A 20,710-nucleotide genomic window follows, 5' to 3' on the forward strand; every position below is an offset into this window, starting at 1 on the left:
CAAATGCTATACCTGGGAGTATTACCAAGGAGGCCAGAGAGGAGCGAGGTGAGCAATACTTAGTCACAGCATGTGATTACAAATAAATCCTATGCTATATTGTTAAGTTATAGACTCAAATAAATATCTTATATGTATGTAGTAATTGATAAATAATTGATCACTAGAGAGGGGCAGCTCTTTGTAGAAAAATATCAAATCAGTAAGTGTGAAAGGAATGAGAGAAACCCAAAATTGCTATTAGGGATTCGCTACTGTAATAATTGTTGGTAAGATCTGCCAATGGAGACTCAAGTCAGCAAGTGAAAATGTTGAAAGAAACAGGCTATAACACAGGCTGAATGTGACTTTACAGAGGGGAAACCTGACACTTCATTGACCAAGAGTTCAAGGTCCATATCACAATTAATAGGACCAATTGACAAAGGTACTTCATGATAGTCTATCCTGGGAAGGACACAGGGTCACAGCTGTGATATTCTTACCAAAAGCTACATAAGCTTGATTTAATAGAAAACATCAGGCAAACCCAAATTGTGTGATATTTTGCAAAATAACTGCTTAGTTATTTTAAAAATCAGAAGTGTCAGGATCATGAAAGACAAGAAAAGACTAAGGGATTTTCAATCTTTGAAGGCTGTTAAAAAGTCTCAGGGGCAAGTACCATCAGGGACACTAAACTGTATCCTACAAGAAAAATAGGGCATAGGGAAGATAGAAATTTGCATGTGATTTGTAAGTCGGTAATTAATATTAATTTCCTGGTTTTCATAATTGAAATATGGAGCCCAGGTGCAAGGTAAATGCAGACTCAACCAGATTTGTTACTTTTCTGTAAATCTAAAATTATTTCAAAACACAAAGTTTTTCAAAAGCTAGAGATGTAGCAGTTTATGTGGACCCATTGCTTCTTGTGCGATTTGCAAGTTAACCTTCAAATACTACCGAGATATTTTCTTTTTCTCTCCCAGTACCCGTTTGAATTTTCTCCTGAAAGCTGCTACTAGTGCGTGAGTGGACATACACTCTCATGTAATTCACAAGGTCTGTTGATGAAGTCCAGTCCAATTTCTAATAAAATGCATTTACCATATATGTATTTACACTCATCACAATAAGGAAAATCACCATATAAAAGTCACCGATGAGTGTAGCACTCACTTTAAAATGTTAATTGCCCCTTAGTGTTACTGTGGCTAAATTAGTGTAGCACAAGACTGACATTTTTAACACTAATACATAACACAACTCGTTTAAAACACATTTTGGCACCCCAAAAATTAAATTTAGTAAGTTTAGGGTACTGGGTAATTGTCTTTCATTAAGGTTTCCTTAATTAGATATTTGCCAAATAGGTTTATTAGTGATCACAAAGTGAATCTATAAAGCAACTTGTTAGAATGTAGAATTTACCATGTAACGGGCTATTCATGGTTATTGCTATCAAGAGAAGCAGGGCATGTGATGGATAGGCTACATTTTGCTTAATGTTTGCTTTGAGGTATTTTATTGTTCTAAATAGGTAGTAAATGTCCATTTAAAAAGAAAAGCAATAGTCAGCAAGCTGCATAAAAAATAACTGGAGGACTGTCTATATTTCTACCAGCTTTAATCAAGTAAGTGAAGGCAATCACCCTCAGTCATCCTACATGCTGCCGGAGTCGCTTTCAAAGGGAGCCAGCCTGACTCCTATGTAAACCACAGCAGGGCAGGTGTTTCAGTGTCCTGACAACATGCAGCATACAAGTACAATCCCTCTCCCTCTCCCTCTCTCTCCCTCCCTCCCTTCTCCTTCTCCCTCCCTCTTTCTCCCTCCCCCTTCCCTCTGTCTCTCTCCCTCCATCCCTCTTTCTCTCAGTCTCTCCCCGCTCTGCTGCCCCCAAATGTAAATGGAGTTCAAATCAATTTTGTAAACCAAACAATGATAAATGATATTAGAATATTTACACTGTTTGGTCTTTATATTTAAACAGTACTCTTTATAAAAATAATAATCCAAATACTTGTAACATTGTGGGGGTTTCTTGTAACATTGCTTTTAATTGTGACTACACTGTGCATAGATTTTACATGAACTAAACAGAAATTTACGTCACATATTTGTTGATCAAGCCTCTTTCAATTCTACATAAAGGCATTGGTAATACAAAACAGATAAAACTAAATGACTGGTTATAGCTGCCCTCTTTTATAGAATATGAAGAAGTGGGGAGGAGGCTAACATATTTCAATGAGAGTCAATAAAAGACCCAAGGACTGGACAACCTGAGATTTGTAACCAGAACACAAAGTTTCCCTTACATCTAGTTGCATTTTGCTCTGTTTGCTTGCTTGTAAGAAGTAAAATGAGGTTGATTTTAAGTACGGTATTACACTACCCTTTGATTAAAAATTTGGGGGAATATATTTATTGATGTGTAGTGTGGAGGAGGAGTTAATATGTCTAACTAGTGACAGAAGTTGCATTTAAATAGTACAATGGGAGGTGCATCACCAGAAATTGACCCTTCAATTAGGTGCAGAAAACAACCCATTTTAGTCATTGTTTAATCAATGTTTATTGAATTAACTTTATTGAGTGTTAACCATCAGGCTCTGTGCTTGCTGATGAGACAGTGTGGAAAGAAGAGACCCCTCCCCTGACCTCACAGGGTGCAGGCTCATGGAGAAGACAGGCAAATGCTGGAAGTAGAGTGCTTTTAATAATTTCACTTAGAAATGGGGATGAGGAAAAGCCTTGCTGGCAAAAGATGCTCAAAACAAAGGGAATGCATCAACTAATTATTCTGAGGAGAAAGAATTTACCATAGAGGAAGAGGAAATACAAAGTCTATGCAAACAAGAGCAGGAGGTGAATGGAAAGTAATCTGGACAGGACTAAAAGAATATTAGTGCAAAATATAGAGGTACTGTTGCCCTGGCTGAGACTAGGGCCAGATCATGATTATGTTAAAATAACCACATAACGTATTCAAAATTGAAATTCTTGATAGATAAATAGGATATCTATAATTAATCTAGGGCAATAGGTTACCTATATGGAATATAAGATCATGATCATATTACAAAATTGTGCCTGTTACTTAGGCGAAGGAGGAACTACTGAAGAGGGATAATGAGTGGGAGATGACCTATAAAGAGGTTTGCAGGGAAGAGACTAGCTTGGAGGTTGGAAAGTTTACAGTTCTCTTATGATAAGCAAATCAGGACACTGCTTCCGTGGACTATCCAAAAGACAACAATCTTGAGTGGGGTTTTTTGGAGGAAGAGATAAAGAGGATAAATTTGTAATATATTTAACTTGTAACAGGACAGATGGATCCTGAAGGTGGATTAGCTAGAGTGTGGTGGAAGAGGGACTCAGATTGATTTCAACTTTTGATAAGGTGCATGGGGCTGCTACTCCAGGAAAGAGGCCAGTGCAGAGAGCTGCAGAAAGATGCATTATTGGGATAAGGCTCAGAAGAGAGTGAAAGATTAGGTTCCTCTTATATGAACCCAGCAGTGAGAGAGTAGTTAGTTAGTATCATAAGGCATGGCCAAACTGCTCCACTTGGTACCTCACAAGGACAGATTACTATAGAAAATGGTGTGAAGAAGTCTTAATTGCTCTGGCAATGACAAAGCAGCTACAGGGAATGCTATATCTAGGCAAAGATTTCCACTAAATAATATGAGTGTCATTCACCCAATAGAAAGAAATCAGGTACAGGCAAGGATCTATGGCCTTTACATTTAGCGGGGAGTTGGAGTGGCAATCACATTGCCTTGGATGAAAAAGTGCAGCATCAAAATCATGAGGCAGAAGACCCATTGGAATGGCATGACTGGTGAGCTCTAGGAACTATATTTGATATCAATCAAATTCAAGGATTTTTTATATTATAGCTATTTTCTATCATTTCTAAGACTTCCATACTTTTTCTCTTAAATGCTATAGTACAGTTGTTGCTCTATTTGGTGGATAAAAGGGGGGGGGGAAATCTGAGTTTCTGACAGAAATTAGCCATGAAGAAATAGAGGTAACCTATTTAGCTTAAACTAGATTCTAGTTTGGTCATTAAACAATTGTCTAATGTTATCTAAAATAATTTACAAGGACCAAAATGGGCTATTATGATAGGATACTCTTCCTTCAGGAGCTCCTGAAGAGAGGCCCATTTAAAAGATGTACTTTCCTGTACTCTTGAGATAGAAGCTCAATTTTTGCATAGGTATTATCTAGAAGCTTTATGAATTAGATTGAGATCTGCCTTGGTTTTACTGAATTGCCTGGAAGTCAGTGGGAGATTGTACACCCCTTCCTAAAGTCATTCCACCAAAGGAAACCTACTCCTTCAGTGGAAAAGAATTCACATGGCAAAAAAATTGTGCCATGTGTGTAATACAATTTATTTTGGCAATTCAGTAGTGATTTTGTATGTATGATATTAATGATATCTCAAAAAACATTTGTCTTCAAATTATGGATTGCAAGGATAAGACTAACTCTAAGTTTATGTTTTATAGCATAACTTCTATACTTAAGCTTCAATTTCATGATAGAAGCCAATAGAAAAGTAGAAATTGCTACAAAGAAGTTTTTTGAAGCATTTCAGCACTATATCAATTTCATACATCATGAAATTTCAACTATGATAAAGCCGAAGTGCGCTAAATTTCCACTAAGAAAGACATCAGAAAAGATGAGAGATTTTCTTTCTCTTATACAAATCATAAGTAGAAAAAGAATGTGTGTACAGAAAATGTGACACCATTCAGAAACTATCATCACATTTTCTTTATCCATTCATCTACATAGGGGACCCTTCGGTTGATTCCTTATCTTGGCTATTGTGAATAATACTGCAATGAGGACAGGTGCACAGATCTCTCTTCATCTTACTGATTTCATTTACTTTGATGATATACCCAAAGGTGAGTTGCTAGGTCAGATGGTAGCTCTGCTAATTTTTTGAGGAATTGCTGTACTTCTTGCATAATGGTTGTACTAATCAACATCCTACCAACAGTATGCAAGGATTCATGGATAAATATGGAGGACAGTATATTATGTGAAAGAAGCCAGGCACAGAAAGACAAATACCATACTGCATGATATCACTCGTATGTGGAATCTAAATAAGGTGGCCTCACAGAAGAAGAGAGTAGAATGGTGGTTATCCAAAGGAGAGAGTGGTTGAAGAGAGGGAAGAGCAAAGTAATGTTAGTCAAAGTATATAAAATTTCAGTTAGGTAGAGGGAATAAATTGGAGACATTTTTTTTGTAGCACAGAGTAACTATGGCTAATAATATGCTGGTCTTGAAAAATACCAAGAGGGCTGCGGATTTAGCTCAGTAGTTCTGCCGCCTGCCTCATAAGCACAACAACCTGAGTTTGATCCCCAGTACCAAAAAAAAGAGAAAAATACCAAGAGAATGGATTTTAAAGTGTCATCACCATAAAAATGAGAACTAGGTTAGATAATGCATATGTTAATTAGTCATATTTGTCATTCTACTACATATAATGCATATATTATTCAAAACATTGTGTATATAATACATACAATCTTATGTCAGTTTAAATAACTAAATAAAATTAGCAGCATTTTCACCAATAGTTTTTAATACAAGATTTTTACCTAATTTTCAATTAGTTTGGTCAGTGTTTTGTTGTTTGGGTTTTCTGTAAGATAAAATGTGGTTGTTGTTGTTGCTGATGCTGTTGTTATATCTGGATTATTTTCTTTCAAATAACTACAATCTCATTTCAGAAGATACTGCTTTCCAATAATTTATTAAGTGCTATAAATTTCTACTAAGAAAAGTTAGCCAAATACATTCAGCAAATGAAAAAACTAATTCAAAGTCTCTCTCAGTTCTCATTGTCATTTGTAACCATCTTCTTTTAATATGTATTTTGGAAGAACAGGTCATTTCACTGTTCAATTAAAAAATTAATTTGCTCCTGTTGAAAATATGGAGAAACATGAATCATTTATAACACTATTTTGAATGAAAACATGAATTCCTCCAACAGAAACATAATTTAGAGAAAGTTTATCACATGGACAGCTTGGAAGCAGATGTGTTGATTTAATGGGCATAAAGTCATGTCTAGTATCAGCACATGAAATAAGGAAGTCATTTCATTCAGAGTGAACACAAATTAGTCTGGCATGATACAAAGAATTATGACAAGAACTGGTTTTGCTATTTCCTGGCTTGATAAAATAGAAATTAATGATTTAATGGCTTTTCAAAAAATAATTGTTGGAGCTCCTAATTTTCAGAGAGGTAATATGAAAGCACAGACCAAGTCAAGGGGTGAGAGTTTCCAATTCTTTCTTTGAAAAAGAAAGAAGGGTAGGCAGGAAGCCAGAGCCATGGGAGGAGCCAAGATACATTCTGGCAGACTCACTGACCATCTGAGGGTGATTGATATAAAGAAATGGACCCCACATTATACATCTGACTCAGGAAATCCAGGAACAGGCAGTTACTTCACAAGGATTTTACATGTAGATAAAATATAAAGAAACACCTGAGTACAGATTTCTCTCTGGAAAAGACCAAACAAAAGGAGCTGGAATGAAGTATATCAGGCCCAGGTGGATGAAGCAAATGACAGCAAATGGGGATAAGATAAGCAGAAGAGTGCCCTCCAAATCTATGCACATCCTATCCCTGAAACCTGTGAATATGTTGCCTTCAGTGACAAAGGGGATCTAGGTTGTAGGTGGAATAAAACTACACCAATCTGTTGGCACTAAAACAGGGAGGTTCTCCTGGGTTATTTGATTATCTGGACTAGAGGCTCAATGTAATCACAAGGGTCCTTAAAGGGGGAGAGGGAGGCCAAAGAGATCAGACTGACACAGTGTGAGGACTTGACCTGCCTTTTCTGACTTTGAAAAAGAAGGAAGGGGACCATGAGCCAAAGAATATGGGCAATGAATAGAAGCTGAAAAGACAGGAAACAGACTTTTTTCTTTGAGTTTCCAGAAAGGAACACAACCCTGCCTACCCCTTGATCTTAGCTCAGTGAGACATGCTTTGGAATTCTAAACTACAGAAGTACACGGTGATAAATTTGTGGTGTTAAACCACTGTGTTGTCCTAATTTGTTGCAGCAACAATAGAAAAGTAATAAAGGGGGGTGTGAGGTAAGTAAACAGAATTACATAAACAGAATTACAAGAACCAAAGCCTCTTAGATTTTGAGAATTAGGAACTCTTCCTAAAACAGTCAGTGTCAGAAAGTCCCATCTAATATAGAGCTTCCAGTCATGTGTTTAGTTCTTCACTTGCATATCTGAATGATAGACAAAGAAAGTCTGACATTTGAGGACTCTTTGATGCAAAAGAAATACACAAAAACAAATCAATAGTAAATACCTGCCCTTAAAAAAAGAAATTAGGAAAACTAAGACAGAATAGCAAGAAAAAGATTTTCAAAAAGTTATAAATAATGTAATAACAGATGATATAAATTGGTATATGGATTGAATAAATCAGGAGACTGAAAATTACTTTTATAAAAATTATAAATGTAAAAGCTAAAATTTAAAATTTTCAAGAGGTATTAGAGGATAAAGTTGAAAAAAATTACTCAAAAAGCACCCAAAAATGGAAAATAGATGAAAGTAGAAAAGAAATTCAGAGTATAAACTCAGGAAATAAAAAAGTTCTAGGAAGAAAGAAGAATAAAATGGTATATAGTAAAGAATTTATTTTGCCCAAAAGGAAATTGGCCTTTGCCCTTGGCACCTGGGAAGTAATCTCCAAGGTCTTCAAATGTCCTGCCTTGCTTACATAAGTGATCTATAACCTTCACAAAAGCATCATGGTCATGCAAGTCTGAGGGACTATTTTTGAACTAGGAAAACTAAAACCATATGACAATTGAAAACAACATATAATTCTGAACTCGATCTTTTTGCTAACAGATATTATCAGGACAATTGGTGAATCTGTGAGGTCTGGAGATTAGATAATAATAGCATGTTATTGTTCCAAATTTTCTGTAACATTTTTATTTCTTTTTTACAAAATCACAATACACTGTTTCTGAACATGAGCCAGTTTTCAAACCTAGAATCCACCAACTGAAACAAATGCCTTAGTTGGCAGGAAAAAAGACTTTGCCCCACCACAGTGAGTGTATATGTGAGATTCATGAGTCCTTCCCAAATGGAAATACATCCACATATTATAAGAACTGTACACTGTGTAGAGGAAGGAGAGGAGCCAAACACTTCAAAGACATTGGACAAACTAGCTGAGTTGAACCGAGAAGTGGTCCATCACCATCCCCTATTAAGAATAAAGTTACATTGGAAATAAATGGAGTCCTGTCTCAGACATAGCCAATCATTTCTTTGTTTTCAAAAGTACAAGTGGAATGGATACTCCTAGTATTGGTACTTCCCCACTTCCCCTGGTCAGCCAATGAGGTGAGGTAAGAAGATCTGTCACAGAAAGATAGACCAAGCAGAATTCTCTAAAAGTAATTCTCTGATGTCCCACTGGCCAAAATAAAACATCTATGCTAGGGAAAGGGGACAAACATTAGTGCTAACCTTAATGGTCTAAGTGTGCAGGGGTCTCTATAGCATCTCCAATTAATTCACTGTTCATGCTCCTGTAGGATCCACACAATGCTGAGAATGATAATGAACACCACAATCAAACATATAGAAGTCCAATCACAACTGTTGTGCCAGACAGCACCTCTGCTAGAGTGCATTAACGTGATCTCAGGTACTATATATGGTATGTGGCTATTGATCTCAAAATCTATCCTTTCCCAAGTCATTCCCACTGGAATACAGTATTGAAGATGGCATGGCAGAGAAATCTACAACTTTATAAAAAGGTTCCTACCATGCTACTGAGCCCAACTAGAGATGAAGAACCTTACCACTGGACACTAAATGTGGGCAGAATTACCTAGAATGGGCTGGTAGAATGATCAAACACAAGTCATAGAGTTCGTTGGGCCCAGCAGAAAGACGTCACACCTAGGAAATGAAGCATCTGAGATCAAGTGTGAGCAAGCACAATTGAGCTGCACAAGGCAGTATCCTGACCCTCAGGTTCTCCACCATTGTTCCACCAGCACTTTTCCCTCAGCTCACACCTAGGGCTTCACGAAGGGACCCTTATTACCAATTTCTGCAGAAGGGAAAATTCTAAGCTTGTCATGGATTTTTTTGATTTAGAATGAGCTGGAAATGGAATATTGTACTAAACATGGTGGCAACACAGGCAGTGGTGAGGAGATGCTCCCTGCCCTCCACACACACACAGTGAGAAGACACTTAGATGGTTTCCCTGATCAATCATTTTGTATAAGAAATGTCCCAAGAGTATAATTTGTATGAACATTTTGGGGGCAGTTAGCTGGCTAGTTTGTCAAGAATACAGAAGGAGATTTGGAAGATCAAAGACAAGGAGATTTGAGGTAGAAGTATATGGTTGGATATGGAAATGGGCATAAAATATAAAGAACTTGGTTTAGCATGTGCTAACCTGGAAAAATTCCTAAATAACCAAGCAGGTGGAATGACTTGGGTTGTTGGTATCAACCAGTCTCAGTAACTGACCACCAAGTTCCTGATAGCATGGGCAGAGAACAGAGTAGTGACAGGCATGGATGGAAGCTATGTATGGTCTCAAGATCTCCCACTCCCAAATGTCAGCAACAAAGGCCAGCATTCATTTCCCAAAATGATTCTTCTTTAGAAGTAGATAAATCTCATGGCAAGTTGACTACCCTGAAAGAGAAATTGATCTTGGTAACCAAATCATCACTTCTTTCAGGCATGAGTTGTCCTTACTGCCTACAATGCAAAAGCTGACATCACCCATCAAGGGTCTACAAAGACATCCTGCTGGCATGATATATGACAAGACCAGCATATCTCATAGTAACATGCCCCTTCCCATTCATTCTTTGCTGTAATGTGAGCCCCCAGGTAATGCAATGTTTTATAAGAGGTTATATCACAGGAAATTGTCTCTCAACAATAAGTAAGAGAACTGTAATTACACCATTGAGCCAAGGGGCATGCATTTGGCACATAAATAATCATTGATCAATTTTAATAGTAAATAAAAAAGCACAGAAGCTACAACCTGAGGACCTTAAAGAAGATAAACAAGGGCTCAAGTTCTTTGCAGTGTGGTCAGCTGAGCTTTGGGAACCTGGAATGGATGGTAGAGGAGGGAGAGGATGAGTAGCCAAGAGATCCTCTGTAGGGGCAGGATCTGTGTCTTACTCCATCTTCTTCCTCATTTAAGTCCCCAGGAAGTGAAGTTCTCTAGAGGCCTGATGGAGCTGCTCCCCAAACACATATGAGGCAGATGGAACCAACCAGGTGGAGGGAAGCTTACGGCCACTGCTCTGTGTCACTCAGATCTGTGTTTAAGGACTTCAGAATTTATTCTCCCTAGTTCTTTGGCAATCTTGTCAATCTTCAAGAACTGCATAAGCTGAAAAGATCCAGTTGTCCAAGTTCATCCCATGTATTAAGGCTGTCAACATCCATTGCTTGATCTATAAGGAGTATGAGTGTTCAGCCACTTCACTCCAACTTAGAACATCGCTATAGGGTCATTCCAGCAGATACCTGTCATGATGGCCCCACAGCCCAAGTTCCCCATCTGCTCCATCCTACATTATCCTTTCTCTCAGAGAGGTTGTATAGTAGTCCTTTACAAACTTCTTGTGTGTCACTTTCTGTTCAAAGTTTGCTCTCCAGTAAATCCAATCTGCAACATCTTGTTATTGACAAATAAAGAATCAACTAAGAAGAGACAAGCTGAAGAGCTGAAACTAATAGTGATGCAAAAGGGCAATAAATTTGCTAAGATTTGTTAGCCTATTTGAATTTTTAAGGACAATCATGTATTTTGTATAAAAACACAAATATAATGTTAAAAAAGCAAAAGGATTTCTTTAAGATTATACTAAGAAAACCATTATAATTTTGGATAAGGATTATTTAGGGTTTGCAAATCTTCAAGGACAAGCTCCAGGGCAGCTGTTGACACACTAAAACTCCTGCCTTCTTACTATGTTATATTCAAGCTGTGGCATATCCCTTCTATCTTCATTTCATTTTCTTTCTTAGATACATAAATGTGTTCACCCACACACACCCGCAACACAGAGACAATGGCTTCTGGACTTTTTCTTCCCTGTTAACACTTTGAGACTTTGGAGAAGTGAAGACTGTATTGAAGGCAGCTAGTACAGTCATCATTTGGTTGATATGTGGGTTTGATTTAGAATGGGTCCAATTCATCCTTCTATCAGGTGGGGAATATTTGATGACTCAGTCAATCTGTTGTGGATTTCACAAAATCCATACAAAAGTGCTTTAGTTAGAATTGTCTTTCCTGGAACCAAGGACCGTAAACTTACGACTTTCCAAAACAAAACAAATCTATCAAAGCTAATGACTGGCCAAATAGAGGCTGATGCTCATTTAAAATGGATACTGGATAGGACATAGAACCATGGGTCATTCTGGCTAAGGAGGCTATTGAGATTCTTCAGGATTTTTCAATACCACTAAATATTTGTCACAATTTCAGCTTTTGGAAACACCAAGATTAATAGCATTCAGAATGAAAAGAGATGCTGAATTCACAGCTTCACATGCGCGCGCGCACACACACACACACACACTGTTATTGTCCACTTGAGAACATCACTTCATATATCCATGCATCTTGTTCTTTTTGTCGGTTAAACTAAGCTCTTTGTCTGAACTGGATGTCAGTACTCTCCAGTCTCACAAAGGAATTCTATGATTCTGTTATCCCACAAGACAATGCGATATAATGGAAGATAATTTTAAATGATCAACTTCTTTTCGGTGGTTGTCTGGTTGCTCATTATTGTGGTTTGTTTTGTAACTGACATCTAAAGAATGTATTCAATGTGATTTAAAGTGCAGTTCTTGAGAATGGATTAAAAAAGAAGCTATTACCTAAGGTGGATAGGGGCCATTTCAATAGGCTGATTCTTATAAAATTAAGATGACTTCCCACCGATGACCCTCATTTCATTTAGGCACACCTTCAATGCCACACCAACTGCACTTTATTGCACATTGTATGTCTTAATTTAATGAGACTTGGAAAGTCTAGCCTCCTTAAAATGAGAATGTTAATTATATATTGTTTTCATTCTTTCATTTGAAATAAGAAAGTTTCTTTTCTTTTTAGTTTTAAATTATAGAAAACTACAATATATTTTCCCATATAACATTTGTACATTTATATTGTGTTCACTGGCCAAGCTCACTGGAGAAGAAAAAAGAATAAAAAGACATCATCCAATTTAAATACAGAGTAACCTTTCCACAAACAATTGCTGACAGCCACATCATTGTTCTCTGGCAAAATTTTAAATCTACTGTAACTTGACTTTACTTATTACAATCAGCAAACATTTTTGTATTTTCCTTTCATTTTTTGGCCCATTTAAAAGGAAAAATACATAACTGCAGCATTAGTTAATGGTTCACAATAATCACAAAATCTTTCAAAAGGATTAAACACACAGGCACATGTGCACACACACACACACAAGTAAAGAAGGCATACATCTATACACCTTTTCACTGTTTTAAGAAAAAGAAATCCAGTATAATTCTCTGCTAAACTTTAATACAACATCTCTTAAAATATATTCTGCATTTTATTTCAAAATGCATTTTATTAAGAAAAAAAAGAAAGGAATTGATTACAAATCAGCAAATCAAAACCATAGTCTATAATGTGTCTGTGCATTTTGAATGCATTTTTGCATTCCTTTAGCAATGCAAACGTCAGAGGACTATGTGGCTTCACCATCTGCAAACCTTACTACCTTCTAGCTACCAACAAGGTTAATGCTGCCACTAAATAAAAAAAACACTGGGAAGAGATTCAGAGCTGTGATAATGGCTGCATTCATCTTTACATTGAACAGATACTGCCATTTCTATGTTAAATCTTGCCCTTGTCACCACAGGTCTTCCAATTTTTTTTTAAAAAATGTACACCATTTACTAACATAGGTCCTTCATGAACTGTTATGCTAATTCAGGTCCTTCAGATTTAGTCAGGCATTACAGAAACATCAATATGGATATAGTTCTGTGAGAAAAGACAGCCAAGTTTTCTAAGTGTTAATAAGGAAAACATAGAAAATAAGACAATAGTAATGATGAATTTACATATTTTCAAACTTCCTAGTATATACAGACTAAAGAATCTGATTTTTACTTGGGAGGCACTTGGAGTTGTGCACGTGGACAGCAAAGTGCCTTTATTATTGAATTGTCTCATGGGATACAGAGATAGTTCCAAGCAAGTATCTTGTTTACATGGCTTCAGAATGAATTATTGTAACAGTTCTATAAGGTTATTGACAATTCCTCAATCTCCTAATCATTCTGATCACTCTAATCAGAATGCACTAGTTAGTGGATTTCATTGATTGTTGGTACTTTCTGAGAAATTAATCATTCTACATAAGAAGTAACTAGAAGGAGAGGTTTAGTATGGGTTATACAGTGCACTATCTTCCCTTACAATGAGCACCCTTTAATTAGTGCACCGGTTGTGCAGAGAAAGGGGCGTGGTGCAGCTCATATTTCAAACAGTATGTATTGGAGGTCCATGCCTGAAGGGGTACATATGTTACATTTTTAGCATGAGAAATGGGGCTCTGTAGTTCAACTTGTTTCATTTTTTTCTAATATATAAGAAGATACTACATGGAATATAGTCATGGGAGATCAAAGAAAAGTTCATGATAACCTGTAGAAAAACAGAAATATAAACCTACAAGAAACTGACATATGGTTCAAGGAAAATATTCTCAGAAGTATATTTCATTCGAGGTATTACAAGTGTAATTAAAAATAATTTTTGCTGTGTTAAGAATTTTTTTCTATATAATCAACAAGTTTAATTGAAAACATTTTACAGTCTTTGGGAAATTGGAATTACTCGGGTCTTAACTACTGTCACCATCAAACAATGATAACAAATAAAATAGAAAACTTTTAAAGGTAAGACATCACATATGGACAACCACTGCACTTTGATTCTTTTTACAAATGAATTGTATGTTCAAAGGTAAAATCAGACACTCAAAACCAAATGTATCCAAAATCATTAAGAAGAGTCAAATAGAAAAAGAGCAATACAAACAAGCCAAAGACAACAAAACATTTTTCCAGACTACTGATGTATTGAATGTAATACAGAGAAAGGCAAAGGGGCTTTATATACTTTTGGCCACTGAAGATGCAAACACCAGCCAAACAGGATCTTAGAAGCGTTTCCAGGTCTATGAACAACACCATGGGAAGACTAAAGCAAACGCAGCATATGTTCTCAAACAAAGCAAGGTCATTAGAGTCCAATTTTGACTTTTTATCTCTAACAAAACTTATGTATTACACAGTGAAGAGACTGGGGCTACAGTTTTCACATTTAAAAACTGTAGTCACTGAGCAAGTTAAACTGGTTATAGATCATGTCAGAACAGCTGGAAATTAACAGCAATATCTAATTCATTGTTACACAGAATGACTGCCATGAGGAGAATGTCACTGGATGAGGCCTCCCGGAGCCATCCGAGCCTGGACACGCCAAGACGGCTGTGCTGCAAATCCATCGCCTGTACATTCAGGGTAAGAACAGTTCTTGTCCATTCCAAAGCCCCCGGCTATTAAAACAGACTGTCATCAGTATAAGTTACATCACAGCTGCCCATCAGAAGTACTCTTTCTGATTTTCATTCACTGCATTTTGTATATTAAGCTCACTTTTCAAAACAGCTTCAGCACTGTCTACATTCTCTGACCTTTTTGCCTCATTTCTTTTGTATAACCTTTTCTGCTGATAAATGCGAACAGCTATGGCAGTGATGCAAAGCAAGATAAAGATCACAACAGCTATCAGGCCTAGAGAGAGAACAGAGAAGAAATACAAAGTCAGAGTTCTGGGAGGGATAGAACCATGTTGACTTCATTGCTTGATAAGTCCTAAGAAAATTATTTTCCACTAAAATCAAGCATCTACTACACATAAATTGGACAGATTAAAACTTCAGGCATTTCTGATTCAAACACTGTTACAACATATTGAGTTTTCTTTTGACTGCCATCAACTTACATGTTCACCTCTGTTTAATCTGAATGCATGTTATATTGGATCTACTTAGTACGTTTATATTTAACACAGAGTATTACTCATATGTTTCTAAAACAAGCTGGTCACTTCATATTAAGATGTACATAAGTATTGATTATTTTGAAATTACTGAGGAATAGTAAAATAGCAAAAGTTTTAATACTAAAAGGCTTATATGTGTTTTTGTGGTTAGATATGTAAAATTTAATAAAGTTGATTTTCAATAATTTTTACAGTACTGAATACCAGGAGTAGGTCAGTCATATGAACAAGCATTTCTGACTAACAAAATATATATGTATATATATGTTTTATATATATTTAAGTTATTTCTACATGAGGAATATTGAGTTTTTGAAACTTCTTTTTTAAAAAAAGTATAATTTTTCAGTACTACAGTCCTCAGCCATGCCTACAACAATCAACTTTGTCATTACATTAGGTCTATTGTTCTCAAAGTGTGATCTGTGATCCCCAGGACACTTTGGGGAGGATCTCAAAGTTAAAAACTAATTTTGTAATAGTTCTAAATTCTTTTCACTGTGCTGAAATTTCTGCTGATGGTATAAAATAAAGCAGGTGAAATGCCTGGTACTTAGCACAGATTAAGGCAAGGATACCAAGCTGTAATAGTAATCACTAAATTCATGAAGCTGAAGACATTGTACTACCAGGCAAGAGCCATGTATTCATTTAAGGATGTCCTTGATGCAGTAGGAAAAATTCCTCATTTTATTAAACCTCGACCCTTGACAACAAGTCTTATGAATGTTTTATGTGTTGAAATGGGAAATACACATAAAGCACTTGTGGAATATTCTGAAGAATGTGGTCTGTTCTCAGGAGAAACATTGTGTGAACATTGGAATCATGAACTGAACTAGTTGTTTTCTGTTTCATGCAACACCATTTTTATTTGAAAGATAAACTAACAGGCGAACTTTGGCTGTCAGATTTGAGTATTTAGTGGAAACTTGATGTAAAATAAGAAAAACAAATCTGTCACTTCAAGAAAATAATAGCATATGTTACTAATGATAAAAATTAAGCCTCTAAATAAAAAAAAATTGGAAAACTATTGTGTCACCATGACTGGAAGATATTCCTCATACCAAAGGACTTTTCTGATGCAATTAGTCAAGGTATCAATGAATGATACATTTTTAGATAAAAATAGGTAATGTGAAAATAATAATGTGGATCAAATCTCATATTGCAAAATTAAGATTTCATTCTAATATAAAATAAATGTATATAACTGTAATGGAGTATGATCAAGTTGAAGATTTAAAAGTTCTTATCAGTCATAGGTGATTCTTAAACAAGTGATTTGCTAAGAAGATCTCTCCGTGGTCAATCATACTATTGTCAATATCCAGATAATTTTTGGCTAGAACAGCCTTTCCTGAGAAAGAAAACAATCTAATGTAAATGTGGTGACTGAATTATGTACATGAGATCTGAAGAGTTTACTAATGGGCATGGTCATTTTTTTATTATCAATGATATTAAAAAAGAATAATTTTAATTAAAATATTCATTTGTTACATATTTTGCCTCTCATTCTTAGTTGAGTTGCTTTAAATACTACTTGTGTCTGATTGTAAAGCTACTGGCTTAAAGAGAGAGATCCTGAACAATTTCAATGTGAAAAAACTAGTAAGATATGTTATAGAGAGTGAGTATCACCAGTACATTGGCCTAAATGGGACACTGAGATACTCAAAATCACCAATGGTCTCTGAATTTGTTTGCTCATAAATGTGATTTTTCTGTTTTAATTTGGGCTAAATTTTGTCAGGATGTGTTGTGTCCAAGAAAAATCTTGATCTCACCTGTTATAAAAAAATACAACTGGGGCTGGGGATTTAGTTCAGTGGTTTCACCGCCTGCTGCACAACAGCAAGGACCACAGTTTGATCCCCAGTACAAAAAAAAAAAATACAACTAAAACTATTCTATATAAATATGGCCATTCCGTACTCTGATGTTACATGCAAAGCACTGTGTGAATGTGTTCTTATGAAGAAATAGTGTAACTTTCTCTCTGTCTAAATTTGTCTATCTGTATCTGAGTATGCTGGCCAGAAACTCTGCACATCTGGGTCATCATTTTGAAATGTCTTATTACATCAATTCTCCCATCTTACATTTCTCATTTTGTTTCTAAGGAAAAAAATTACTAAAATGTAGAATGGGGTGGGAGGAACAGACAGTCTGGAAAATGCTTAAATGGATTAACTGTGGTTACAGAGTAGGTGCAATTTATGAGTAATCGGACAATGGGCAAAAATTCTACTACCATGCTACCAGATGGAGTAAACCCTGGAGGACAATACACTGTGACTTAATAATTTGCACGTGGTCCAGACAAGGCCTTCTGAGCTTAGAAGGCCATTGCCAGCCACTCTGCTTCTGTGGCTCAGCCTCTGCAAGGATGTAAACTAGACAGCACTGGTTTCATGCTCCCTGGTGAGCACCTCTAGCACAAACCTCCCATATTGTCTTTTTCTGTTCTATGCGTTTGATCTAAGTAAGAACTTCACAAGTGAACTGTAACTTATTTTTGTTCTTGAATAACATTAGAATGACCTACCAGCACATTTCTTCCTTAACTCTGTAAATCTTGGAAATGAACTTTGCCCAAAACAATAGTCTAAGAATTAAATATTGTGTTCTAATATTGGCTTGACAATACAATGCTCTATATTTATATCTATCTTGGTATCTATATTTACTTCTATTTATACAAGGAGAATGCATAGATAAAAGCACTATTATGTGACAATTTATTTGATAGGAATCCTAGTTTAAAATGTTGAGCACATTGTAAATCCTATAGCTTTACAAGAGTTTTTACTGTATACTGTATTTCCAGTATTTCTAACAGATTCTATAATGATTAACTAAAGTACAGATTATTTTAACTATTATTCAAAAAAGGTAGTTTTTTTGCTTTCCAGGTGATTAAGTGAAATTCTATTTCATATATCTTTAATTTACGTATCATTAATTATTTAAAAAGCAAAACAACAGGAACCATGATGGTGATAGTTAATCTTGATTGTCAGCTTGATTGGGTTGAGAAACACCTAGGAAATCAGTAAGCATATTTCTGGGTGTTTCCATAGATGGCTGGCATGTGGGGCGGCAAACTGATGGGGAAACCCACCCTGAATGTGGAAGAATGTATGGAAAGAGCACTACTGGCAACATCCAATAGGATGGGATCCTGAATGGAATAAAAGCAAAAGGAAAAGGAAGCCTGCTAGCACAATCTCTATGGTGATTTCTCCCTCTCTCCTTCCTGGCTGCCATGACGTGAACAGCTTTCCTACACCAAACCCTTCCACCATGATGGTTCTGCCTTATCACAGGCCTACAACCAAAAGAGCCAGCTAGCCATACATTAAAACCTCCAAAGCCATGAGCCAAAATTCACCTTTCCTCCTCCAGGTTATTATTCTGATGAATTTTATCACAGTGACAAAAAGCTGACTAACCCAGTGATATCCACAAAGATTTGACAAGTGCCATTGACTGTCTGAATAAAAATAATAACTACTTGAAGAAAATCCACATCCAGATGAGTAAGAACTTAAGAAACAGAACCAAATGGACCAAGGATAAAACCCACATAAGTTGCCCAAGTATATGAATAACCACATTATCTGACAAGATAGTAGAATAATTATTTACTTTTATATATGTCCATATCATATTCAGAGGGTGGAAAAAAGCTAAATCACTTAACATTTCAATAATTTGATTAATAGCATTCTTAAGAGCATTAATCAGGAAGAGAAAAGGTTTATTTCTAGAGCTGCTTTTGAATAAATTATATGTCAAAGAATATGCTGTCACATTACCAGACCAATATACTTTAAAATTTTTTGTGTTAACTCTGCAATTTATAAACACTGCTAATCACTTTTAGCTCATTAACCTAATATTTGATAAAAATACAGCTGAAAGTATAATATTCATTGATAGTAGCATTTACACCCTAAAAATATCCAGTTTAATAAACGTTAAGGCAACATAAAACAAATGCTTCTCATGCTAATGTTTTTTGCTTGAGCCCTTGCTAAAGCAGTCAAATGTCCAAGCTAAAGGAAATTAAAAATGACATTTTCTCAAATATATTCAGAACTCTATGGGGCCTGCAATTGGACATTTCAGGGCTAATTAATATTCATTATAGTTTTGCAATTATTCCCTGAGTATGGTGCTTCAGTGAAATTGTCAATTATTTATACTGAAAATTTCCCAGAATGCCAAGAAATCAGGAAGATTCTATAAGACAATCCAGTAGAAATAGTCAGTTGTCCTCACAACTCAGTGCCTGGCACTTGCAATATGAGTAGATTCTTCGTAGGTAATTATACAAAGCCAAATATTCACAGTCACTAGCAAGGATAGTAAGGGACCATTCATGCTTCTCATTACCTCCAATTACTGCTGAGTCACTTTTGATTACATTAGTGAGGGGTTCCCTGTCATCCATTGTTCCAGAATGATCTGCAGTTAAATCACAAAAGGGCACAGAGGTGATATAGCTAAGAAAAAGGAAGAAATTTTAAAAAATTCATAAATGTTTTAAGCCCAAACAGAATGTTGGAAGTGAATATGGGATCTCGTATCATCTTCAAATTTAACAACGAATAAATAAGACTCTAGAAGACAAATGGGAATGAGAACTCAAATTTAAACAGAGCCATTTTTAAGAAGCCATCTTGAGAACGCAGCATAACAAAATCAGAAGTTTTTCAAATCCAAGGTGGGTTTGTGAGTAGGTAAAGGAAAAGGCTTCAATCACCTGTGAATGAATGTGTTCTTTCCCTTGATGTGGCATCAGTGCCAGCAGGGGCCACACAGCTGGACTCGGTCACGTGCCCAGTGACGGTGACAGCTGCTGGGTGGCCAGAGCGCAGGGCAGCCTTCAGCGGGGCCACGTGGCTGAGCTGCACCGCAGAGAGGCAGCCAGTGAAGCCCTGTGCTCCCGCCAGAGCCGTGTCCTGGTCCACATCACTGTGCTCTGCAAACCCCAAGAAACACCGCAGTGTTAATCACAGTGAGAAGCACAAGTGATAAATATACAACCTATAAATACGCTTCTGTCTTTATTAAAAGAATTCGACCTGTTAAGACTTTCCACAACTAGTGCTGAGATCTCCTAGGTTAACGAAAACAATTTGTGTGATTAATTAAGAGTGATACAGGGAATTCTCTGGAAATGATTAAAGCCGCCACAAAAATGGGTCAGGCCATGAACCAATAGGGGTCATCATATTTCAAATTTTAAACATCATTAAAATATATTTATGAGAGAGCTTGTAGTCAATACCAGGAGGTGTATGTCCTGGATTTAGAAATGAGTTCTGCTCAGCTTTTAAGACTTAACCCATGAAAATAACAGAAGCTACAGGTAAAATTGATCTTCTAGAGTTCCCTTAACAATTGCCCAATCTAACGATTTGGTCCAGCTAAAAGCTTTCTGATACTTTACAATCCCTGCCAAAG

The 20,710-nt window shown here is 36.3% G+C and overlaps 1 protein-coding gene across 5 annotated transcripts in view; it reads right to left on the reverse strand.

Moving 5' to 3' along the window:
- Positions 1-20,710, reverse strand: part of Cntnap4 (contactin associated protein family member 4) — a 307,565-nt gene that overhangs the window by 26,750 nt on the left and 260,105 nt on the right. For 4 of the 5 annotated variants that reach the window (XM_004842822.3, XM_087204275.1, XM_087204283.1 and 1 more), the window contains 3 exons: positions 20,007-20,225; positions 19,637-19,708; positions 14,219-14,958 (listed from right to left, as the gene is read on the reverse strand). In XM_004842822.3, coding sequence (XP_004842879.2) covers positions 14,768-14,958; positions 19,637-19,708; positions 20,007-20,225 — 482 coding nt within the window. In that variant the 3' untranslated portion in view covers positions 14,219-14,767. Of the gene's footprint in view, positions 1-14,218; positions 14,959-19,636; positions 19,709-20,006; positions 20,226-20,710 lie in introns of those variants that run through there. The other variant, XM_087204279.1, reaches the window with a different exon arrangement.

The sequence above is a fragment of the Heterocephalus glaber genome, unplaced genomic scaffold, assembly GCF_053883595.1.
Source record: "Heterocephalus glaber isolate CG9 unplaced genomic scaffold, H.glaber_assembly_v1.0 deba00000071, whole genome shotgun sequence".
Lineage (NCBI taxonomy): Eukaryota > Metazoa > Chordata > Mammalia > Rodentia > Bathyergidae > Heterocephalus > Heterocephalus glaber.